Here is a 27,068-nt window from a genome sequence, read left to right as displayed (position 1 = left end):
TAATTCTGTAAAGTCATCGAAAAAATTAGCATAATATTTAGGAGGCCTGTAAATAATTAATAGGAGAACTCGGGGGGAACATTTCAATACAACACAAAGGTATTCGAATGATGGAAAATCACCAAGTGATATCTGTTTCCCCTGAAATACATTTTTAAATATAGCAGCAACCCCTCCACCTCTTTTTCCAGATCTACATACATCAAAAAAGTTATAGTTAGGAGGAGCTGTCTCGATCAGAATGGTTGCACTGTTATTTTGTTCTAGCAAAATATTTTATTTTTATCAGCAAAAATGGTCTAGACATCTATGAGGTTTGATGTTTGTTAGACGCAAAGCGAAACGTGGACCTCTTCTCAGCACCAAAAACTCAATTTAATCTGAGCCATCCAACCAGCATAGATATCCGAGGATCAGACTTCAGCGGATCATAGAACATCGAATAATGTCGCACAGATATTGGTCTCTCGACCCACAATGTCTGTGCCGAACAAGATACCAAGACAAATCTATTCTGTCCGCACTTTATCCATATTGCTCTATTCTTTGCATGTCCATTCTCCTATCTAAAAGCTGTCATATGTGCCTCCACAAACATCCCTAGCAATACATTCCAGGCACCATCCATCCTCTGTATAAAATACTTACTCCACACATCCCCTTTAAACTTTGCCCCTTTCACCTGAAAGTTATACTCTCTAGTCTTTCACATTGTCACCCTGGGAAAAAGACTCTGACTGTCTATCCAACTATGCCTCTCATCATTTTATCATAATTTTCCATCAAGTCTCCCCTAAACCTCTTAGAACAATCTAACCTCAGGGATTCTGTCCAATCTGAAGAAAGACTGGATAGACTTGGCTTGGACTCGCTAGAATTTAGAAGATTGAGGGGGGATCTTATAAAATGTCACAAAATTCTTAAGGGGTTGGACATGCTAGATGCAGAAAGATTGTTCCCGATGTTGGGGAAGTCCAGAACAAGGGGTCACAGTTTAAGGATAAGGGGGAAATCTTTTAGGACCGAGATGAGAAAAACATTTTTCACACAGAGAGAGGTGAATCTGTGAAATTCTCTGCCACAGAAGGTAGTTGAGGCCAGTTCATTGGCTATATTTAAGAGGGAGTTAGATGTGGCCGTTGTGGCTAAAGGGATCAGGGGATATGGAGAGAAGGCAGGTACAGGATACTGAGTTGGATGATCAGCCATGATCATATTGAATGGCGGTGCAGGCTCGAAGGGCCGAATGGCCTACTCCTGCACCTATTATCTATGTCTCTATGTTTCTATCTCTCATTGTAGTTAATGTCGCCTAATCCAGGCTGCAAAATGGCAGTCCAGCCCTACCAGCTTGTTCTTGGATTAAAATTGGACATAAATTCTGACATAAATTCTGATTAGTTCCACTAGAGCAGCAGCAATTACAGTTTACTTTATTTCCCCTGTCATTCAACAAATGCAATTTATTAAATATTACATGTTGGTCTCTCTTGTTGGAAAATTTTACTGCCAGAAAAGCTAATTTGTTAAACATAAATACCAATGAAAATCATTGCAATTAATAAATGGACTGTTGGCGAGTATTGAATACTTCAATGCAAGGCATATGGGTTCATGAATAATCCACTATTTGACAGTCTGTGCAACTAGTATCCACAGATTACATCTTTAATGGAGAAGCTTATGTGACTATTTTACAAGTGGATCAGGAATGTTGGTATTTATCTCATTATTGGATTAGAGAAGAAGCAAAGACTGCATCTGGTTTGTAAATGTTTTCAGACAGTAATGTTTGCAGCCGTGCAAAAACGCAGGTCTGCAAATTTCCTCTCACTGTTGTAAACCAAAAGGGAAACACAGTTGCCATGCACTGACAATGTGTATTTTAAGGTAGTGTCTCTTTAAATCTAGCATGATTTAAATGGATATTGTAATCTTGCTTAATAGAACCAGATATTGTAGACAGTGTTTTTTTTTATTGTTTGAGGAAAAGGATACATAAATTACTTTTTTGGAACTGATGGCATACCATGGTGGCTTTTCTCACAGACATACACATTTCAATGGTCATTCCAAGAAAGACAGGTCTTCCAGTTGAACCAATTGCATTGTTATGTTGGACACTCAGAAAGCAAATGAAAACAACAAATTGCACCTGAAAATCTACTAGAAAAACTAAGCTCAGGGATTTATCTAAAGAATAAAGGGGAGGTCATTTAAGATAGGTGAGAAAAAAACGTTTTCACCCAGAGAGTTGTGAATTTATGGAATTCCCTGCCACAGAGGGCAGTGGAGGTCAAATCACTGGCTGGATTTAAGAGAGAGTTAGATAGAGCTCTAGGGGCTAGTGGAGTCATATGGGGAAAAGACAGGCACGGGTTATTGATAGGGGACGATCAGCCATGATCACAATGAATGGCGGTGCTAGCTCGAAGGGCCGAATGGCCTCCTCCTGCACCCATTTTCTATGTTTCTATGTAAACATCTTTCTCAGAAATGCACACAAAAGCATTTTGATCTAAAGATCTCTTTCTTTGGTGAGGAAGCTATAACACCAACCAACCTCTAAATGGGATTTGAGGTTAGGAGGTGGGAATATTGGGATGCAATAAAAGGAAAATGGAAGGGGTCAATGCAGAAACACCTGGAGTTTAAATGTTTTTTTGGAAGTTGGGTGGAGAATTCCTGCTCAGCTGGATTAGGCCACAATGCCTGGGATAACTAGCAAAGAATAAACAGACATGGTATAAGAGGAAATGTTCCTCATACAGGTAAATGGGATTGGAGTAGAGGGCAAAATAATTGGCATGAATGTGGTGAGCATAAGGGCCTATTGCACATATCTATGATTATGATACATTTCTAATGGTGCACATGTTTTGGTTCTGACCCTACAACTGGTTTTTGGACCCAGATTTGCAAAAATATCAGGCAGGTCTACTGAAGACCTAAAAATTATTAATCCATGATCACTGTAATTAAGAGGAAGATTGGTCACCCAATCACACTCAAGTCAACACTTACTGTAAGTCAGGTCATGTTGGAATAATCTCTTGACAAGCTGCTCCAAGTAATTGGTCATCTTTATTGTCAGGATGATTAACTCTTGGTAGAGAAGGCTTTAAAACCAATAACAGTATAAAATAACAATTTTAAGAAAGGATGAAGAAATAAAGGTTAATACACAAAAGGACATAAAGTACTGGAGTAACTCAGCAGGTCAGGCAGCATCTCTCGAGAACATAGATAGTTGATGTTTTGGATTGACCCAAAATATTACCTATTCATGTTCTCCAGAGACGCTGCCTAACATGCTAAGTTACTCGAGCACTTTGCATCTTTCATTGTGGAGACTTCATTTTGGATGTCTATTATCATAGCTTATGTGCAAAATGTTACAAAATTTTGAGATTTAAAAAATCAAGTCTGCAATTTATCCCATCAGATAAAGCATAACAATAAGTTTAATTTGACACCAAATTCACTTTCATATCTCAAGTATTAAAAAAGTTATGGCCATTTTCATACTCGGAAATTAGCGTCTGCCTGATACCCTATATTGATTTTCCCATGGACATTATCTGCTGAATTCTTGGATAGTCAAAAGCCCAACTTCTTAAGGAAAGATTAACATTTTTAAATAGCTAAGTCCTCCAAAGATTATTCACAAATAATTCATTTCTCCTGAAATGATTTTTCTATCTAATTGTCCATTAATTTATAAGCCCCCTGTCAGAGGAGAGTTGGCTATCAATTGCTGTAAATAAACAGTCCCATTTAAATCGGCTTTCTAGTGGGTTCCTGTGAACAGTGCTGGTTTAGAACGTTCGCATCGCGCTGGCCCTAGTGCCCTCAAACGCCCATTTGAAAAATACTGCGGGATATGAAAATGCCCAAAATGGAACTACTCGCTATAGATAACTTGATATACACTGAGCCTATATATAAAGGTGATTTAATGTAAAAATAAGGTACATACCATTAACTTGTTTGCTTTATAGAAACTGGGGCGGTTCGATTGGTTGCGGAATGAGAGAGTAATATTAAAACTAATATAGCTATATTATCTATTCTTCTAAAACTAATAAGACCTTTTGCGACCGGTCTGGCAGCGATTTTTTCGAAATCCAAAACAAATAAAGGTACCCTAAATCTGCGATTAAACTTGGGAACTCTACACACTACAAGGTAAGCTTATGTACAGGTGCACAACCTTTTATCCGGTGTTCCGGAAACCGAAAACCACCAAAATCGCGGACATGGCTGTGGGCAGATTCCCAATGACGATTCAGGTAGGTTTTGTAACATACCTATTATGTGCAAAATGTAAACAATGGAATGAGGAATGTTCTCCTGAAGTATTAGCTTGAAACATTTAAAAATATATTAAGACCAATGTATATGTATTTATCCTATGGTATATGCAAGAACCTAAGAAATAAAAGCAGGATTATACCTTCTCTGCCATACAATAGTATGCCTGATACCCTATCTCCATTCATTTTCTCATGTATCTGCTGAATTTCTTTGAGTCCAACTATCTGCCAACTCCAGCCTTGAATGAATCTGACAGGCTGAGCTTCCACAGTCCTCTGGGGAAGGAGAATTCCCACAATCTGCTGCATTTCACTCCTGAAAGACTAAGTTCTTATGCTGTGTTCATGTCCCAAGTTGTAAGCTCCCCTGTCAGAGGAGAGTGTGGCTATGCATCCATCCTGTCAACTCAACAGTCCCTCTGTGAGCCAAATGTTGCACTTCATCAAATCCTCGGTCCACAGTAATATGTTATCCCTGATCTCAATTGGCCCTTATTTTATGTAACAACCATTTGAGTGATGCTTTTATGACCTGGAAATGCTCAAACCTGGGAGCGGTGTGGAATGCCCTCCAATTCTTTAACACTGAGCCTATCTTAAAGGTGATATTTCTTAAAGCATATTTAACATAAAAACAACTTTGACTATAGAGAAACAGGTGCGGTTCAATTGCTTGAATCCATTGGAATCCAATATAAGTGTAATTAATTAGCTTCAATCTATTCTTCTACTTAATAAGAATTTGGCTAATTGGTACCTGGTTGTCTCTTGTGAAATCCAAAACAAATCAAAGGTACCCTAAATAATGTATTAAACTTGGGAACTCTACACACTACAAGGTAAGCTAATGTATATTGTACTGCTAATTTAGAAATCGTGCCCTCACATCAGTTTGGCAAAAAAGCATAATGCTGTTGAAGTTGGGTATTATGCACCTAAAACTGAATATTATTTCCAGATGGGGTTTGTTCAAACAAGAGTAAGAATGCTGTTTCCTTTGCAATAAAAGTCAATGGTCCATTCAGGGTTTTGATTCCAATTGTACTTGTCCTATAAGCAACTATGATTTGTTTACAAGTGAATCCTCTGGTGTGTTACTTTGTTCTGACTCCAGTGTAATGCTAATTATTCTTATTTTCTTTTTGTTAGCTCCATATCCATCTACAGCCCAAAGGACAATCCCCACATGTTTGATGCCACTGCTTTCTTTACATCCGTTGGGAACTTTGCCTGGATCTTTGCTGGTTCATTTGCCATGGGCTCAGCATTTGGTGTTGTCACGGCTTTGATATCCTTTCTGTAATTGTAAGAAGAGTGCAAACTTTGTCTTTGAATGGAACTGATGATTCATTTTCATGCATTAATTTCAAACTAAAACACATAGCCACAGGACTAATCTGAATGTAACTGTAATTTGTTCTAGTTTGCATTGGTGATCAGTTTGGTTTATGTAACTTCCTTAAAATCTGTTAAATCGCAGATTTAACAAATGCATTCATGAGCGTTCAACTACTTGCATTAAGAAATACTGGCAAAAATAATATTGTCAATGTAACTTTTCACACATAGGAGACCAAAGGCAGCAGGTCTTTCATAAGTGATTGTTCTTGTTACAAAATCGGCTTGTCTTTTGTTAATGCCATGATATTATGGTCAAAAGAGCCCCTCGTAACTTCCATTTTGTCTGGTCTTCAAACAGATGAACAACTGTTGATCAATCTGCTAAGGCATGCTTTACCTTCAGTCAGAACGTACCATGGATCTTCTCATTATCTCCTGCATTATCAATTCTCCAAAAGTTTCATTGTAGTAGACAAAGATTGTGGTTTCATTGTTAGGATGTGCATGTGTCCCTTCAAACTCCCAACTTAGTTTGGATGAAAATGAAGTAGTGACCATTACATGGAAAAATGTGGAGAAGTCAAAGTGTCAAAGCCAAGGTCAATGTTCAGAACCCCAGCAAAGCAATATAAATTAAGAACTTAAAAAAAAAGATTGGGTGTTAAAGGTTAGAGATTCAAGGCATAAACAAGACCATTAGCACATTGGGTCCATGGCGACTAATAAAGATCAAGCCAGCCTTTTATGTTGCTCCATAGATTACAGCAAATCAAATCGTCAACAAAATACTTTTTATACCATATAACCATATAACAATTACAGCACGGAAACAGGCCATCTCGGCCCTACAAGTCCGTGCCGAACAACTTTTTTGCCCTAGTCCCACCTGCCTGCACTCATACCATAACCCTCCATTCTCTTCTCATCCATATGCCTATCCAATTTATTTTTAAATGATACCAACGAACCTGCCGCCACCACTTCCACTGGAAGCTCATTCCACACCGCTACCACTCTCTGAGTAAAGAAGTTCCCCCTCATGTTACCCCTAAACTTCTGTCCCTTAATTCTGAAGTCATGTCCTCTTGTTTGAATCTTCCCTATTCTCAAAGGGAAAAGCTTGTCCACATCAACTCTGTCTATCCCTCTCATCATTTTAAAGACCTCTATCAAGTCCCCCCTTAACCTTCTGCGCTCCAGAGAATAAAGACCTAACTTATTCAACCTATCTCTGTAACTTAGTTGTTGAATAACATGATGATTGTTTCTACTTCTTCAACCACAGAAGGCCGTGGATGAAAATCAATGCATATTTTGAATGCAGAATGCAGTTTCTTGTTTAGTATGGGTGTCAGGGATTAAGGGGAGAAGCGGGAGAATTGGGTTGAGAGGGAAAGATTTGATGGGCCAAATGGCCTAATTCTGCTCTTACAATTTATGAACTTATGAACCTTCAAGGTCAATGGGTTCCTAAGATCCAGTTTAAATATCTTTCACCAGCTACTCTCTAATCCTTTAAACAGTCATCCTTAATTTATACTTCCCAGTTATTAGCCATTGAGTGAAAGAAAATGGGTTGTTCCTATCGACTCTTTCCAGCCACGTCAATTTTATACACCTCAATTCAATCTTCTGCCTTCCCGGGGAAACTACTCCATTTAAGGAGTCTCTCCCCATTTCACCAGTACTGGCGATGTCCAAATATATCCCTGCTGTATTGCTAATGCATCTTCCTGCAATTTTGTGACCAGAATTATAGTCTAACTCTAACTATTGTCCCATATGGGAATGTATTCCATAGGTCTTGTTAACAACTAATCTACCTTCCTCTTCTCCCTGCAAAAATCTTCAGGCATATGGTCCAGAACTCATTTGTTCTTTCTCAGTATTTCATCACATTGTAATTTCATGACCTTGTTTGATAATGGAAAAGCTGGGTGGAGATAAAAAGTTTCTCATTTTAAAGTAAGGAGAAAAAATATGTTCAAAGAGGGGGTTACATTTAGTGTTGATTTCCCTCCCTGTCAGAAGAAGGTAGGAATAATTGGAACAAGACTTCAAAGGAGCCCTGATAAACGGATGCTTACTAATGCAGGGAGAGATGATGTTGGTGAACACGGATAAAAATGACAGTCTAATTATGTCAAATTTGTTTTAAAGCAAGAATCTTGTTGACAGTAGATGATTACAGAGTGGAGATTCGCTGAGATATGCCAGATGTTTTTGAAGTGCAGTGTAACATGAGATGACATGGCTTTGTATTCCTGGTCTTGGGGAATATCAGAGGTGCTCCATCAGGATGCAGCTCTTGTGAATTTATTTTCTCAATGTTAAATGATGCCATAGAATTGGAAACAGGAGAATTGATACCCAGTGCTGCTCTCAATTGAAGAAGAGAGCTGGCAGCTTACATCTCGAACCCTAGTTGCGAATTGGTATGGAGGACACTGTGCGAGAAAGGACATTTGGTCCTTACAAGCTGGGAATGGCATAACATGAACATTTTTATCTGCAGAGGGCCAGCTTCTCAAAGTGCTGTTCATTAATTTAGAACCCAATCAGTTCGATGTGATACATGGCTTTGACTGTAGTACTCCTCAGCTGTAACAGAGCATTCTAATAGGACTGTGTCTCTCAGACATCACAATTGGCGGATACATAATAATCAAAGCCTTCCACATTCTTTGAATGAGAGCGGTGTTGTTCATTTGCATTATGACGTTGAATGCTTGATTATAGACACAACTTGACATCCTCAGTTTGGAAACACCCTCTTACCTCTTTCGGCTGGCTTTTGCTAGGAGCTTTTCTGAGACAATAACCTATTTTTAAAATTATACATTTGTCCATGGTGTCCATCTTCATAAAAGTACATGTTTGTGAAAGAACCAGCAGATGCCCCTTAAAGTATTATCTTTCCACTTTTGAAGTAATCATCCCTTCCCTCCCCCCCCCCCCCCCCCCCCCCCCCCCCCCCTCCCCTCCCCTCCATTCAGCCAAAGACCCAACAGCACTACAACTTCAATTGAAAGCAAGGCAAGGCAACTTTATTTATATAGCACATTTCATACACGAGGCAGACTCATAAAAGTGCTTCACATAAAAATATATCATACAATAAAATGATATAATAAAATGAAATAAAATAGAACTAAAAGAAAAGAAAAGCAAAATTAAAAATGCATTATAAAAAGTGCATGTTAAAAGTGCAATGTAGTTAAGATTTAGCTGAAAGCTAAACTAAACACAAAAGTTTTCAGTCTTGTTTTAAAAGTGGTCAAAGTTGAGGCAAGTCTTAAATCTTCAGGAAGTTTATTCCAGCTCTTTGTTGCATAGTAACTAAATCCTGCTTTCCCATGTTTTGTATTTACTCTGGGAATCACTAACAGATTGGTCTTAGAAGATCTTAGCGGTCTAGAACGCTTATATAGTTGAAGCATGTCAGTGATATACTTTGGCCCTAAACCATGTAGTGATTTATAGGTGAGCAGCAGGATTTTGAAATCAATTCTCTGACATACAGGGAGCCAATGTAAGGATTTAAGAATTGGTGTAATGTGTTCAAATTTTTTGGTCTTTGTTAGAACTCTAGCAACAGCGTTCTGAACAAGCTGTAGCTGCCTGACAGTTTTTTTCGGAAGACCTGCAAGGAGACCGTTACAATAATCTAGCCTACTAGTAATAAAGGCATGTACAAGTTTTTCTAAGTCTTGAGCAGCACTGCAACTTGCCTTCCCAGCCAAAAGGGGGAGATGAATGTTGTGCCTTTCGATTTGTGACCTGAGAGTCAAAGACAGAAACCCCACAAAATCTTGAGATAACAAAGAGCAAATTTTACTGTGCTTCTGAAGATTTTGAAATTATCTCAATGATAGCCCAAGTTTTATCAAAGGGCGAGCATTTGGGAATTATCTAGTAACACCGAACTTGCCACTCTCACCGACCCAGCATCTGTAGTTCATTCCTCACATAGGAAAATTAATATTGACTGAGGTCAATATAGTAATATGGGAAACATGGCAACAAAGTCAGGATGTTGGGGAGAACTCCTCTATTATTCCTTAGCCATGCAATTTTTGATGCCCAACTGAGAGTCAAGATAGGGCTTTAGATTTCAAAGATGGCAGCTCTTCCAAATGGTGTGTCTCTGTTGTCCCTCCCCTTCTGTCTCCTTCTATTATCTCCCTATTTGCCTTTCCTCATAGCTCGCCCTGTCTCTTTCAGTTCTCGTGCTTTATATTATCTGCCCTGACCTTCTGCTTCTGTTTAATCCCTGTCTCACTGGTGCTTCCATTGTTCCCATGAAGCACGACACTAGTTCAAGGTACAGCACCTTATCTTCAGACAAGGTGCATTGCCAGCATTGTGCTTGTCCCGACTCAGTGATGAGATCAGCGATGAAAGCATCGCACTTTCAAATTCCTGCAGTGAATACACACTTTATTGCTAGTTGGCAACTTGTTCCAAAAATTGATGGTTCTTTGGGATAACAAAGGCTTCAAACATCTAGTTCTTTGTGAATTTAATTTATTTGCAATACCCTTGATTCTCTCTGAATATATTTTGTTGAAATAGTCTGTCTACTTCCCCCACCATTTGTCCCATTTTGAAAGAGGTGCCTGTGATGAAATGTGATATTAAATTAAGGGTCTGTCCCCTCTCTCAGTTGGGCATCAAATGTCCCATGACTGGATTTCAAGGAATAATGGAGGGTTTCTCCCGAACTTTGTAGTTGTATTTGGCTTTGTATTTATCACACAAACACAAATAATGAAGGCAAATAGGGGAGATATTACACGAGAGGCAGAAAGGATGGGACAACTCGGACACATTGCTTGAGCTTGCATTGCCGAGTTGGCTGCCAAGTTTCGTATACAGGTGCACAACCTTTTATCCAAAGTTCCAAATAAAGAAAAGCTCCGAATAGCGGACATTTTTTCGGTCCTTGAAGAAAGGTCCTTGAAGACGTTCACCGTGGGCGGCCCACAGAGGTGACAGCGGAACCTCCGGTCAATCCTCGAAGAAAGGGGAACTAAATCCCCATTCATAAAAGAGAAGGTGAGGGTATATTGCGCGGGAGGGTTAATAATTGACAATCTGCTGCTGCCTGCCCGCCGAGTTAAAAAGTTCCCACGGTAGACTCACGATACACAGTGTATCGTGATTCTTGCGTGGGAATTTTTTAACTCAGCGGGCAGGCAGCAGCAGATTGTCACTCCCTTCAGTTTCACCCCACCTACACCCCTCTGCTTCCCGGCCATGTGTGTGACCCCTTCCCTCCCCTCTCCAGCTCCCCGCCCATTGCACCGGCGCGGGGGCTTTGCACTGTCTTCACGTCGTTGATGCCAGCAGGTCAGTGCCAGTCACCGGAGGCGTCAGGACCAATGGGACACCGACCCCCAGGCCCACTGCAAGCACGGACATCCCAGAGACCCACAGCCAGCAGCAGCCCAGCCCCGTTCCAACTCCAGAGGAAAACTGCAAACTGGCCGGAGACGTCAGGACCACCAGAAGTCGCTCCCCGATGGGCCGCTACGGCGACAAGTGGCAGTTCGCCCACAGCCCGAGCTGCGCCCCCTCATTGGGACACCGACCCCCAGGCCCACTGCAAGCACAGACATCCCAGATCAGCAACTCCAGCCCAGCCCCTCTCCAACTCCAGAGGAACCCGCTCCCCGTAGGGGCAGAAGCTGATGGTGTGCAAGGTACTTCTTGTTCTTTGGGGTGGCGCAGCTCGGGCTCTGGGCGAACTGCCACTTGTCGCCGTAGCGGCCCATCGGGGAGCAGATTCCTCTGGAGTTGGAGGGGGAGGGGGGCATTGTGCTGTTTGATCGCCCCCTGCTATCCCAGGGACAGGGAGACACAGCGGCTTTTGAGACTGGTGGGCAATCACTTCCAAAGTTCTGCCCACACAGTCAGTACATCTCTCCTACACTGCATTTCATACAAACATTTATTCTGCAAGAAAAAACTACATTAAAGACTCAAACTCGCGACCGAGTAACTGCCGGGATCGAGGCGCAAACTCGCGACCTTGCGGATATGAGCCGAGCATTCTACCACTGAGCCAGCCGTTAAAATCTACGCTCAAAATCTTCCATTCCGAAGGCCGAAAAATTCCGAATTACGAGAAGTGTCTGGTCCCAAGGCTTTTGGATAAAAGGTTGTGTACCTGTATTACTATATTGACCTCAGTGCAGTAAAACATTTTGGATCATTAGAAGTGCTTAAAGGGGCTGTCCCACTGCGGCGACCTAATTGGCGAGTTTAGAAGAGTATGCCCTCGACTCGTACTCGCAGCATGGTCGACACGAGGCCCTAGGAGGTCTTTGTAACTCTCCTTCATGCTCGAGAGTAGTCCCCACATACTCGAGGCCTCAGCTAGGTCACGGAGTATGTTTCAACATGCTGAAAAATGCCCACGAGTATAAAAAGGTCATCATGGAAAAAATCTTTTTTTTTTACTCATAGGTTTAGTCGAAGTAGGTCGGCATGTTATTCGTTAGTAATCGAGGGTAGTGGAAGGTAGTCGTATATAGTCTTCAACATAGTCGAAGGGAGGTCAAAGGAGATCGAAGGAGGTCGTCTTCAGTCTCCACTATTCGGTGTCCATTTTTCCCGAAGCTAGTCTTCTAAATTCTTCTAAACTCGCCAATTAGGTTACCGCAGTGGGACAGCCCCTTTAGAATAGCAACTCAACAGAATCTGCTTTCCCACTTATTTTGAGCACTTTTAACAACATTTTCTAACACTCTATGCATCCCTGAATTAATAAGAGGGTGCTCGCCAAGCGAACAGTACTAAGGCCTATTAGACTCTATGCCAACCAGATGATGCTCTATTCATTATCCTTGGATTCTCCATTTTACCATTGTGTGAGAGGATCAAAAGGACATGGGCCTGTCCCACTCAGGCGAGTTTTTATGCGACTGCAGGAGACTATGCGGTCGCCACATGTTCGCGGGTGGTTGCCGGGTAGTCGCCTTCATGTTCGTGAGGAATTTCCGCATTCTGGGAACTAATCGCGGCATGATTATGGTCGCCGCAAATCTTTCAACGTGTTGAAAAATTAGTAGCGACCAGAATGAAGCCGCCAAAGAGAGTAGCAAGAACTCTTGTGCCATGGGTGGGTCGTCAGGAGGTCCTAGTGGGTTGCCAGGAGATCGAAGGTTCTCGTAGGTTGTAGCCAGTTTCATTGGCTCATTGGGAAAAAAAACGTAAGCAGTAGTTTTCAGAAACAAGGATAACCGAACGGTAATGTTAATGTCCGCCGAGCTTCACACCCGTGTATCTCTGGCTTCTTAAACGTTGTACCCACTCCTCCCCCCCTTCTCCTCTCCTCTTTTAAAGGACTTACGTGACCCTTCCCATACACTGTGCTTTCACCGCCTTATTTACAGCGCCAACCTTCCTGTTCATCGTGGTGTGTGTCTGTATCACATTGGCTTTGCACCCTGTGAATTTCACTCAGACAGCGATCCCCCCCAACATGCCCTGTCCCCTGCCCCCCATAATGGGCTGGTGAAGGAAGCGATGTGTGTGTGTGTGTTCCACTCTGACACTCGCCGTTCCAGTCGCTAGTTTTTCAGGCGACTGCTGTCGACTCAACAGTCGCTTGAAAAATCGCCTAAGTGGGACAGGCCATTAGTCTTTTTGTTGAGGCTAAGAAGGGGATGCTGGTGCTTAAAGAGTGTAATTCCAGTAAAACTGGATACATTTTAGATATTACAGAGAATTAAAAAGTTAATATAGAAGCTGAAATATAATAGAATTAAAGAGAATGTTTAAAGAATAGAATAGTTATTATTTTAAAAAGTGCTATTTTTTATCTTAGGGAATGACACAAATCATACATGCAAATGAATTGATTCAGGGCCTGTGAGGCTGTAAAGCAGTAATTCCAGACCCATGTATATACCTTAAGCTATAAAGTGTAACATTTGTAATGGTTTTACACCGACTTAAGTTCATGAATACATGAATTTCACATCAAGTCACTCGCTCATCTCTCGAGATTATCCTGCAGAAAGTATCAAAATAGAACAGTCCTATGAAGGATTGGGCAATTGTTCACAGCTGTGATAGATATTAACGCATGTCCTTATACCAGAAATTGGTGCCCATTTAACATTGCAATAAAGGCAAAAATCGACTGTTCCATCGTCAACATAATTCCAAATTCAGGCTATTCTGTTAACTAAGAACAAGTGACCGGGTGTCCCAGCTCTTTCATTCCAGCTATTAATGTAGATTAGGAAGAGCAATAGCCTGAACACCGTGACCTGTGGGATTCAATACAGAATGTTCATCATACAAACGTTTTTTTAAATCTCACAAATATGTATAAAACAATGGTCCAGAAGTTCAACCTTTGCCATATGCACAAAGTACAGTATCTGCATTGAAGTCTCCTCTGAAATCCAATTACATTGACTTCAATCGAACCACAAAGGGGATAAGATGGTGGCTGATAGGTTTTCCATTTAGTGTGTTTGAGGAAGAGTGTATACCTTGAAAGTTCTTTAATACAGTTTGATTTTTGCTTTTAAAGAATGGGTTCCTTCATACTGTTTTAAACTCAGTGCATGTACTATGTTTTTGTCAGTGGAGGCTCAGAGATATGATCACACGGAGAAGATTAACTGTTTAAGAAATAATTGGAGAAAAAGATAAAGATGCTGTGAGAAAAGACGAATACTTTTTCTGAAATAATAATGTGTATGTAGTTGTTATGAAAAAGTGAAATACCTGGAAATCAAAAGCAAAATCTGTGTTGGAAAGACATTCCATGTGGAAGATAGTGATAAGTGGGGGAGAAACTTTTGATACAGATGTTCTATTGATATTGTTATCTTGCAAAAACAAGAAAATGATATTTAAGAATTCTAGATGCAGCCAGCAAATGATCTGTTCCACAGTAACTTGAGAAGTTTCTGCAGAACTATATGGAACTACAAATAGCCATGATCACCTGATACCATCGGATGAAGTCCAGAACATCATGTCATAATGTGGGATAGTTTCAAGGGGTGAAGGATCCTTTCCTCACAGCAGAGTCAGGAAGGTTTAACAGCAGGTTTATAAAATAATAAAGGATTTAGATGCAGTAAATGAGGTAAATGCACACATCCTTTTACCCAGAGCAGGGGAATCAAGAACCCGAGGATATTGGTTTGTGAGAGAGGAAAGACTTCATAGGAACCCAAGGGGCAATTTTTTCCACACAGGGGATGGTGGATACATGGAATGAGCAGCCAGAGGAGGTAATTGTGGCAGATACTATCACAATTTTTTAAATACTTGAATGTGTACATGGATTGGAAATGTTTAGAAGGATATGGGTCAAAAGCAGGCAAGTGGGACTAGTGCCGATGGGGCATCTTGGGCGGCGTGGCTAAATTGGGCTGATGGGCCTGTTTACATGCTTTACGACTCTATATAAAGAGAAACTGGCTGTAAGAATACTAAGCAGAAGGCATAGATTTAAAGCTGTGTGCAGCAGTGTCAGAACGGAATCAGGAGAATTCTTTGCAGTGAGTTAGGATTTAGAATGTCCTGTCTTGTACAAAGGTGAACATAGCTCCAGTTGGAGTCATTAAAAGAGGAAGGGATTGTAAACTCGAAATAAAAGAATATGCGGAAAAACTCATGGATTAAATATTTAATTGAGAGCTTGTGCAACATCAGTGGCCATCTGCAATTAATGATTCCAAAAGCAAATGTGATTTTTTTTTTGGAGTTGAGGTAAGTGATGGACTTCCAAAGTGGCTCTCTGGGGTGAACAGATACAGATTTATTGATGCAGACACAGTAGTGTTAATAGAAACAGAGTTATTGAGAGTAGAAAGGCTAAAAACTGTACCTTGACTGTCTGGACTGCAGTGAGGATGGTACAAATGATGTAGCCATTGCCCTGGTGAAGAGGCATGTTAGTTCCTGTTCACAATTACCACCCAAGATAGACACAAAATACTGGAGTAACTCAGCAGGATATTAAACATCTTTGGAGAGAAGAAGTAGGTCCAGACCCTTCTTCAGACTGATGTCAGGGGAGAGGGAGGTACGTTGATAAGGAAGTGTAAGGTGAGAAAACAGGACAAAGGGAATGGAGATTAAGGAAAATGTAGAATAGATCATTGTTGTAACAAAGCAAACAGATAAAATGTAGTTGGAGACAGTAAGAACTGGGAAGGGGAAGGGATGGAGAGAGAGGGAAAGTCAGGGTTACTTGAAGTTAGAAAAGTCAAAAAATTATTTGACATTACCACCCGGTCTTTATATATTCTGGTCAATGCTTTTTGTTTTAATCAATATATTGTTGTCAGCCCAGATGTTTCTCCATTTTATTACACTTTTTTTCCCCCTCCATTTCTCTCCTACGATTAAAATTTGGCACCAAATCTTAATTTTGAAAAAGTAAAATCCACAGATGCTGGAAAACCAAAGCAGAGCATGGAAATGGACAATCTCACCTTTTGGCCCGGTTTATTATTTTTAAATAATAGTCTGATGCAAAGACTGGTAGAAACACAAGGCTGGTAGTGCCGTCCTCCCAAGGAGGAGGAAGGGAATGTCTAACAGTGTTGATGCTCCTGCATCCAGCTGAATGGGCAGTGATGGCACCAGGCTTAAGGGTCTGTCCCACTTTCACAACCTAATTCACGACCTCTGCCGAGTTTGCCCTTGACTCATACTTGCAACATGGTCGTCACGAGATCGTAGGAGGTCGTAGGTAGGTCGTAGGTAGGTCATGATGCTTGTCGTAGTTACTCGTGGCATCAAGTAGGTTGGGGCGTTTTTCTAATCCACGAGTAAAAAAGGTCGTGAATTAGGTCGTGAAAGTGGGACAGGCCCTTTAGTCTAAGTTGTAGTGCCTTCGCCCTTGGACAACCTTTGGATGTGTGCTCATGGCTCAAAGTGCGTAATTCCTCTTGTGTGACATCTTGTGTAAGAACGAATTGCAGGTGCTGGTTTATGCCGAAGATAGACATAGTGCTGGAATAACTCAGCGGGTCAGGCAGCATCTTTAGAGAAAAAGGATGGGTGACATTTCGGGTCAGAACCCTTCTGAGGGTTCCAAGGAAGGGTTCCGACTCGAATGTCACCCAATCATTTTTCTCCAGAGATGCTGCCTGATCCGCTGAGCTACTCCAGCATTTTGTATCTATCTTAGGTGAGATATTAGTCATTGCCATTCATAGAAAATACACCAGTTGAAGGAGACAATGTCTTAAAAAGGGAGGGAATGGGAAACATTTGGTGAAAAAAGAAATTGTGGTCATTTTTCATTGTCATTCTTTTCCTTAACTCATGCTGTGATTACTTAACCAAATTCACCAAACTCTGTGAGTTCCCAATGCTGGAGACTGGGATTTTCTTCTTGCTGTCCTGGAGTGCATTTCTCTCCGCTGAAGCAAGTGGCCTGACAGGTGAGTGAGAACCTGAATGCGTAGCCTTCATGATGGGGCACCGTGGGAAAAAAAATCAATGGACCACGTGTAAGTGGGAAACCTTTCTAACAGCTTATGCTGAAGAAAACTTGGGTGTAAGTTGTAGGCACAAGGAACTGCAGATGCTAGTTTACAAAAAGAAGAAAGTTCTTGAGTAACTCAACAGATCAGGCAGCATATCCGGATAACGTGGCCCAAAACGTCACCTATCCATGTTCTCCATTGATGCTGCCTGACCCACTGAGTTAATCCACCATTTTATGTTTTTGAATGCAGGTTTTCCTCGATCTTCGCCCTGTGTCTTTGAAATTTTGCTGCCCCCATTTGCTTGTGGCTCCCAATACAGTTCCAAATTATTGTATGCTGGATTCCTTAATATTTGACAGTATGTTGTATTTCCATAAAGCGCTACATTATTCCGCTGTTGAACTCGCATTGTGTACTGGGGTCTCCCTTTTCCCTCCACATGCATTCCTTCATTAGCTACAAAATTCACAACTTTTCTATCTTTGAGCTCCATAATTCCTAACTCTTTATCCTTCTGGGGCTTACACCTGTTTTTCCATCTCTGGCCTTAGTCCAACAAACTGCCTATCCCCCCCCCCCCCCCCCCCCCCCCCCCCCCCCCCCCCCCCCACTACTGCAGCATTTTGTCTTTATTTGCATTAAACCAGCATCTGCATGTCCTTGTTATCACATTGAAATTGTTTTCCTGTAGCATTGAATTAAGTTTATTGTTGCCCACTGTTGCCCATTCAAGCCTCCTTCATCCTGGCCAGTTTAAAGGCTCAGTAAGTTCCTGACCATAACTATAAATCACATTGGTGGAGTTATTTTAATGAGAATTGATTTTTTTTGATGTGGGACAACTTATCCATTAAAATGTTATTATTCAGCAGAGGCATCTAATCAAGAAGACATTAATTTTAAGCTTCCCATTTCCAAAAAGTACTTCATACGTGCAATAATTATGGTGCATAACCTTTTTTCTCTGCATACCAGTGCGTCTCTGGGCCCAAGTACTATCAACAGTGCTCAAAGAGAGTCTAACACAGGTCTAATTTAATGCTCAGTCTCCAAACTGGTTTCCAGATAACCCCATCCACAATCAATTTTGAATAATTAATCTTGGGAATCAAAGTGATGGGTTTTGTGCATGGAATGTCATTATTTCAAAAGATGTGCATGAAATAAATTAGAAATGACCATGTGAACATTGGAAAGAGGGGGATGCATCCTTAATTCTTGCTGTTCGCATCAGAAATAGTAACCTTATGACGATATAATCAGCAACTTCACAGTTTAATGGAACCTGCAGGAGCAATGATGAAGGTGACTCTTGGTATAAATATGTATAATGGAAGTCCATCTGCCGTGGTTGTTCACAGATAATTTCTAAACTATAATTGAATGCATAAATATGAAATCTGTGACCCTGACCCATCTTGGTTCTCCTGTTCTGTAATGCATTCCTTATAAATTGAATTCCTGGTTTTGTAAGGCAAGCCATCTGTATATCAGCTTTTTTGATAAATTAGATTCCAGGCACCCAACCACAATTATTATGCCTCTTGCTGTTTAGTTTCTCATAAATCAGGTTGCAAGGTTCTACATACCCAGACCTTTGTATGTTGATTTACTTATAATTTGAAGTCACCGTCTCTCTGCTTTGTCCTGTTGATAAATCAAGCTTCAAGGTACTTCCCACCTCTCTGCCATCATAGAAGCCCCATATAAAGTGCACATTAGAATTCAGAATCTTTAACAGGGTAAAAACGCCATTCTATTTTGTTGACCTGCTCTGACTCGGTACCTTGTAAGATTGCCATGGTGACGACATTGCTCTGATAAGTGAGATAATCAACACTGAAAATAATCTAACTAAATCCCAAGGCGCATGAAGTTAACTAAATCTTCTGGGCCTGACCAGATATTTGTGGGGACGCTTGGAATCAAAGAAGAAATTGCAGGATCCCCGGCTGAGGTAGATGAATCATCATTACACACTGGTGAGTTGCTGGAAGACTGGAGGGTGGCTAATCTTGTGCCTCTATTTATGAAGGGCTGCAAGGAAAAGTCTGCGAGCTATAGACTAGTGAGCCTAATGGGCCTGTCCCACAGGCAAATTTTAGGCGATTATTTAGGCGACTACCAGCAAATACGACAATGGAATTCACCGAAGTCAGCACCGGCGACAAACTACATCACCTGGCGACAACCGACGACATCCTGGCGACAACATACGTCAAGCTACACTCATTGGTGCCAAACCCACAGTTGCCACTGTCACCGAAAAATGTTCAATTTGTTGAAAATCCAGCGGCGACCAGAAAGACACTAAGGCTCTTTGGACGACTGAGGAGACTACTCACGACCATACAGGCAACGCTCCGGTGACCACCCACGACCATGTAGCCTGTAGTCACCTAGAAAATCGCCTAAGTGGGACAGGTCCATAACATCTGTGGTAGGCAAGTTACTGGAGAGGAATCTGAAGGATAAGATATATATTTGGATGGACAGGGACAGATTAAAGATACTCAGCATGGTTTTGTATGTGGGAGGTCATGTCTTATGAATCTGAGTATTTTGAAGAAGTAACCAAAAAGTTTGACAAGGGCAAAGCTGTAGATGTTGTTTTTTTTTTACTTCAGCAAGGTACGGTTGATACGGTTCTGCATGGTAGGTTGTTCTGGAAGGTTAGATCGCATTGGATCCAGGGAGAGCTAGCTGACTGGATAGAGAATTGGCTTCATGGAAGAAAGCACAGGGTGTTCTTTGGACTAGAGGCCTGTGACTAGTGATGTGTCTCGGAGGTCGGTGCTGGGCTCATTGGTTTTTCTGGTTTAAATCAGCGATTTGGATAAGAATGTACTAGGGATGATTAGTAAGTTTGCAGATGAAATTAAAGCAAGTGGTATCATAGATAGCGAAGATGGTTATCAAAAATTACAGCAGGATCTTGATCAGCTGGGCAGTGAGCTGAGGAATGGTTATCGGAGTTTAATGCAGTTTAAGGTGTTGTATTTTGGGAAGTCAAACCAGGGAAGGACCTTCACAGTAAATGGCAATGCCCTGGGCTGTGCCGTAACGCAGAGGAATCTAGGAGTACAGGTACATAGTTACATGAAAGAGGCGTCACTGATAGATAGGGTGATTCGGAAGTTTTTGGTACATTGGCCTTCATTAGTCCAGCTGTTGAGTATTAAAGTTGGGATGTTACAGTATGTTAATTGTACAAGATGTTGATGAGTCAGCATTTGGAGAACTGTGTTCAGTTCTGCTCACCATGCTACAGAAAGAATGTTGTTAAGCTCGAGAGAGTGCAGAGAAGATTTGCAAGGATGTTGTCAGAACTTGAGGATCTGAGCTATCGGAGTGCTTGGGCAGCTGAGGACTTTATTCCTTGGAGTGCAGGCGGCTGAGTTGGTGATCGTATAGAGGTATATAAAATCATGGGAGCAATAGATGAAGTGAATGCACAGTGACTTTTACCCATAGGGAAATTGGGAACCCTATGTTTAAGGTGAGAGGGGAAAGATTTTGTTTTACATTAGAACTTGTAGATAAGTGGCCACATTTCAGAATTGGATATCTAATGTGCCTTCTAATGAGAAAACTAAAATATGTAAGAAGAAAGATTTTAAGACAAAAGATCTACTAGTAAAGACAGTGAGCAACTGTGAAGCGTATTATTTTAAAAGTTGATATTTGTCTTCATCAAGTTGAGCTGATGGCATTAGAAGGGAACTGGAGGATATGTGCTTAAATTTTAGTCAAATATTCCAACAGATGAGAAGCAGTGGAGATTTTACTAGCGGTACAATAGTTGTGAATCACTATTTTACATAGGCAGGCTGATCCTGTAGCCCCTTTATGCGGCAACTGGACAGCATGTTATCAATGAAAAGGTAAGGTTGTGTCATTGGCAAACTCTGGTGGATAAACAGTTGATGGAGTTAGTTTATTGACCAATGGACAAATACCTGTATGAGCATATCCAATGAGATATGCAATAAAGGAGAGTTGTTGAAGGGTGACTTGGTCAGCAGTGTAAAAGATGCAAAGAAATTGAGAAAGTAAAGGAGACCTAATGGATAAAGAATAATATTCAACATGGATGGCCTACGCATTCTGAAGAGGTTCAACAGTCCATTCAAGAAGAGGCAAGTTCTTGTTTGGGTGGGAGTTTTAGTCAAGTACAGAGGGGTACTGGATGGATTTGTTACATGGAACTCAGTGGTGACTGGTTTGAAAAGAAGAAAGAGCTGACATTGTACTTGGTCTTCTCTGAAGAAGCAAAGACTATTTACAGTGTTTGTAGCCATGGAGCCAAGACCTCAGCTGTGTGCTGAGTAGCAATTATCAGCCAAAGGAGCAGGATATTGGTTGCATGGACAAGATGCCTTCCATGAGATTTGAGTGAAACTACAAAGAGATGAGAGTTCAGCATAAGCACAAGAGAATGGAAGAGGTTTTGACTGCTGGCCAAGAGGGAGAGAGAAACGGCATAATGCAAAATCTGAATCCTGGTTACAAGGTGTCCGTGGACTGCATGTTGGAGGTGGTTGTCTCAACTTGTCTGTGCCAATCCACTGGAGAAATCCTTATCATGGGTCATTTTAAGATTTGGGTACTTCCATTCTTGATTGCCGTTCCATCCTCTATAAACTTCAGTTCATCCAAATCTCTAAAGCATGGAGGTGTAGCTGTAGAGTTGCTGCCTTACAGTACCAGAGACCCGGGTTCGATCCTGACAATGGATGCTTGTCTGTACGAAGTTTGTACGTTCTCCCCATGAACTGTGTGGATTTTCTCCGAGATCTTTGCTTTCCTCCCTCCCTCCAAATATACAGATTTGTAGATTAATTGCTATAATGTTTGGGACAATTTATTTATTTGCTTCTGTACTCCACAATTTGAGATTTTAATAGAAAAAAAATCCCATGTGGTTAAAGTGCACGTTGTCAGATTTTACTAAAGGGTATTTTTATCCATTTTGGTTTCACCATGTAGAAATTACAGCAGTTTTTATACATAGTTCCCCCATTTCAGGGCACCATAATGTTTAGGACACAGAAATGTCATGTAGTCATGTTTAGTATTTTGTTGCATATCCTTTGCATGTAATGGCTGCTTAAAGTCTGCGATTCATGGACATCACCAGTTGCTGGGTGTTTTCTCTGGTGATGCTCTTCCAGGCCTGTATTGCAGCCATCTTTAGCTTATGCTTGTTTTGGGGGCTTGGCCCCTTCAGTTTTCTCTTCAGCATATAAAAGGCATGCTCAATTAGGTTCAGATCGGGTGATTGACTTGGCCACTCATGAATTGACCATTTTTTAGCTTTGAAAAACTCCTTTGTTGCGTTAGCAATATGTTTGGCATTATTGTCTTGCTGTAGAATGAACCGCCGGCCAATGAGTTTTGAGGCATTTGTTTGAACTTGAGCAGATAGGATGTGCCTATACATTTCAGAATTTGTTATGCTACTATCATCAGCAGTTGTATCATCAATGAAGATAAGTGAGCCAGTACCTTCAGCAGCCATACATGCCCAGGCCATAACACCCCCATCACCGTGTTTCACAGATGAGGTGGTATGCTTTGGATTTTGGGCAGTTCCTTCTCTCCTCCATTGCTTTAGCCATCACTCTGATATAAGTTAATCTTCATCTCATCTGTCCACAAGACCTTTTTCCAGAACTGTGGTTGCTCTTTTAAGTACTTCTTGGCAAAATGTAACCTGGCCATCCTATTTTTGAGGCTAACCAGTGGTTTGCATCTTGCAGTGTAACCTCTGTATTTCTGTTCATGAAGTCTTCTGCGGACAGTGGTCATTAACAAATCCACACCTGACTCCTGAAGAGTGTTTCTGATCTGTTGGACAGATGTTTGGAGATTTTTCTTTATTATAGAGATAATTCTTCTGTCATCAGCTGTGGAGTCTTCCTTGGCCTGCCAGTCCCTTTGCGATCAGTATGTTCACCATGCTTTCTTTCTTCTTAATGATGTTCAAAACAGTTGATTTTGGTAAGCCTAAGGTTTGGCTGATGTCGCTAACAGTTTTATTCTTGTTTCTCAGTCTCAGAATGGCTTCTTTGACTTTCATTGGCACAACTCTAGTCCTCATGTTGATAAACAGCAATAAAAGTTTCCAAAGGTGATGGAAAGACTGGAGGAAATACTAGGTGCTGTGATCGCAGAAATGCCTCCTTTCTCCAGATTTTTATATATATAATGATGAACTTTATTTCGGACTCAAGGCCCAGACAAGGGACGACATTACATAAAAATACATTGTAAATCTCCCCGCAACTTTACCCTAGCGTCCCAGCCGTGCTGATCCGGACTAGACTTCCCACACGCTGTGGAAGGAACATAAGCATCTTTTTGCTTTTTATTGTGAGGCAGAGAGGCAGAAAGAAAATGAGGAGAAGATTTGTACCAAAGATCTTTGATTTTTACGAGGATGCTTCCGTAACCAGGCTTCCGTCTCTGCACTAGTATCTTTGCTCCGCTATGGGATCTTTTGGACGGAAGCCGGTTATGGAAATGGTGCTGAAGATTACCCATGACCCTACTACGCCTTTTCCATCGAGTGAACTATCTTGCTCCGCTATAGGATCTTTGGTCAGCACTGTTTGCTAAACAATCTTCTCCCATCCCCCTCCCTCCCACATATAAATTTGTATTTCTCTTTCAAATTCCTTATGCTTCTAACCTCTTGCAGCTATACTACCCTCAGTAACTCATACTTACTTTATTAGCCAAGTATGTTTTACAACATACGAGGAATTTGATTTGCCATGCAGTCATTCTAATAAAAAGCCACATACATTTTAACATAAAAATCCACCACAGTAACTCCTCCACATTCCTCACTGTGATGGAAGGCAAAAAAAAGTTAAATCTCTTCCCATCTTTGTCCTCCAACGGTTGGGGGCCTCTAACCTTCTGTTGACGGGACGATCTTACTCCCCGTAGCTGGCGGGGGGCCTCGTCAATGGGGAGATCAAGCTCCTGCATTGGGGGGGAATCTCAGCTCCCCCACGCCGGGCGATCTACCTCGGGTCAGGGCTTGTTGAATGTCGTGCGGTTTTGGAGCTTCCCGACTCGGTCTCTCCTGAGACTGTGAGCCCTTGATATTAACGTCCACAGGCCGCGTTTGGAGCGTCGGTCCCAGGCAAGGAATCGGCTCCGATGGTAAGTCCATGCCCCACGGTGGGGCTCAAAGTCAGTCCCGAGCAAAGCTTCCAGCTTCATGATGTTAGGCCGCAGAGCGACCAGAGATATGACCCCGAAAACAATCGCATCTCCGGCAAGGTAAGAGATTGAAAAAAAGTTTCCCCCCAACCCCCGCCTCCACATAAAAACCAGAGAACATTAACACAAACATTTAAAACACACTAAAGATAACAAAAAAAAAGACAAAAAGGACAGACAGACTGTAGGCGAGGCTGCCATCGAAGCGCCACCTGGTGGACATTAACTCAGCCCTCATTCCTTTACTCCTGCTATTAAACATAGAAAAAACATAGAAATTAGGTGCAGGAGTAGGCCATTCGGCCCTTCGATTGCACTGCCATTCAATATGATCATGGCTGATCATCCAACTCAGTATCCCGTACTGCCTTCTCTCCATACCCCCTGATCCCCTTAGCCACAAGGGCCACATCTCACGCCCTCTTAACTAGAGCCGATGAGCGGGCCTCAGCAACCCTCTGCGGCAGAGGTTCCAGAGATTCACCACTCTCTGTGTGAAAAAAAAGTTCTTCTCATCTCGGTTTTAAAGGATTTCCCCCTTATCCTTAAGCTGTGACCCCTTGTCCTGGACTTCCCCAACATCGGGAACAATCTTCCTGCATCTAGCCTGTCCAACCCCTTAAGAATTTTGTAAGTTTCTATAAGATCCCCTCTCAATCTTCTAAATTCTAGAGAGTATAAAACCAAGTCTATCCAGTCTTTCTTCATAAGACAGTCCTGACATCCCAGGAATCAGTCTGGTGAACCGTCTCTGTGCTCTCTCTATGGCAATAATGTCCTTCCTCAGATTTGGAGACCAAAACTGCACGCAATACTCCAGGTGTGGTCTCACCAAGACCCTGTACAACTGCAGTAGAACCTCTCTTTCCTATACTCAAATCCTTTTGCAATGAAAGCTAAATTACCATTCGCTTTCTTTACTGCCTGCTGCACCTGCATGCCTACCTTCAATGACTGGTGTACCATGACACCCAGGTCTCGCTGCATCTCCCCCTTTCCCAATCGGCCACCATTTAGATAATAGTCTGCTTTTCCTGTTTTTGCCACCAAAATGGATAACCTCACATTTATCCACATTATACTGCATCTGCCAAACATTTGCCCACTCACCCAGCCTATCCAAGTCACCCTGCAGTCTCCTAGCATCCTCCTCACAGCTAACACTGCCCCCCAGCTTCGTGTCATCCGCAAACTTGGAGATATTGCCTTCAATTCCCTCATCCAGATCATTAATATATATTGTAAATAGCTGGGGTCCCAGTACTGAGCCTTGGGGTACCCCACTAGTCACTGCCTGCCATTGTGAAAAGGACCCGTTTACTCCTACTCTTTGCTTCCTGTTTGCCAGCCAGTTCTCTATCCACATCAATACTGAACCCCCAATGCCTTGTGCTTTAAGTTTGTATACTAATCTCTTATGTGGGACCTTGTCGAAAACCTTCTGGAAGTCCAGATACAGCACATCCACTGGGGGGAATTCTCCCCTCCCCTACTAGTTACATCCTCGAAAAATCTATAAGATTCGGGTCAGGGCATGATTTACCTTTCGTGCGGTTTCCATGCTGACTTTGTCCAATGATTTCACCACTTTCCAAATGTGCTGCTATCCCATCTTTAATAACTGACTCTAGCAGTTTCCCACTACCGATGTTAGACTAACTGGTCTGTAATTCCCCATTTTCTCTCTCCCTCCCTTCTTAAAAAGTGGGGTTACGTTTGCTACCCGCCAATCTTCAGGAACTACTCCAGAATCTAAAGAGTTTTGAAAAATTATTACTAATGCATCCACTATTTCTGGAGCTACTTCCTTAAGTACTCTGGGATGCAGCCTATCTGGCCCTGGGGATTTATCGGCCTTTAATCCATTCAATTTACCCAACACCACTTCCCGGCTAACCTGGATTTCACTCAATTCCTCCAACTCCTTTGACCCGCGGTCCCCTGCTATTTCCGGCAAATTATTTATGTCTTCCTTAGTGAAGACGGAACCAAAGTAGTTATTCAATTGGTCCGCCATATCCTTGTTCCCCATGATCAACTCACCTGTTTCTGACTGCAAGGGACCTACATTTGTTTTAACTATTGGTGCTGTCTCCACGGCTGCTTATGTCCTAGGGTTTGGAATTGCTTTTCCTCTTTTCAATTATCATTCAACACCCTCATTACAATTTCTTCATTTAAACCAAGGTTTACATTTTTTGTTAGATCTGTGAGAAGCTGTGGAACAATTGTATTCATCAAAAGCAGCTTATAAACTCAAGTTTGTTGTTGGATGCACATTAATGTGCTTTGAGCTCGGCTGGAACATGGTGCCAGTATGATAGATGGCGATTTGAACAGCTGTTCCAATTCATTGCAACTGGCAGAGAGTAATTTCAGTGGAAACCAATCTGTGACTGCTGTCAAGCAGATGATTTTGTAAACTGAGTGCAAGTGCAGGGTGAGTTAATCTATTTCTCAGCTTGTAGCCTGACATACTGTAGATTACTGTGATCACCAAACCTTACCTCGTTGAAAGCCGTGCTAACTAGTTACTTTTCTGAAAGCCAAGCTTGTGGAACACCTTTTCATCTCTTCATTGGGACAAAGGAAATGCCTTTCCTCCCCCTACAATCAGTCTAAAGAAGAGACACAACCCAAAACATTACCTATCCCTGACCTCCAAGCATGCTGCCTGACCCCCTGAGTTACTCCAGCA

The 27,068-nt window shown here is 41.7% G+C and overlaps 1 protein-coding gene across 2 annotated transcripts in view; it reads left to right on the top strand.

The window, feature by feature from the left end:
- LOC129703318 (sodium/hydrogen exchanger 9-like) overlaps positions 1–27,068 on the top strand; it is a 435,915-nt gene that overhangs the window by 155,655 nt on the left and 253,192 nt on the right. Inside the window, exons 7-8 of one of the 2 annotated variants that reach the window (XM_055645681.1) lie at positions 5,466–5,604; positions 16,981–17,086. In XM_055645681.1, the coding sequence (XP_055501656.1) occupies positions 5,466–5,604; positions 16,981–17,086 (245 nt within the window). Of the gene's footprint in view, positions 1–5,465; positions 5,610–16,980; positions 17,087–27,068 lie in introns of both variants that reach the window. The other variant, XM_055645680.1, reaches the window with a different exon arrangement.

The sequence above is a fragment of the Leucoraja erinacea genome, chromosome 14 (genome assembly GCF_028641065.1).
Source record: "Leucoraja erinacea ecotype New England chromosome 14, Leri_hhj_1, whole genome shotgun sequence".
In the NCBI taxonomy this organism is placed as follows: Eukaryota; Metazoa; Chordata; class Chondrichthyes; order Rajiformes; family Rajidae; genus Leucoraja; species Leucoraja erinaceus.
Note: the sequence above shows the minus strand (reverse complement) of the source record. Positions and strands in the feature narration are given on the sequence as shown.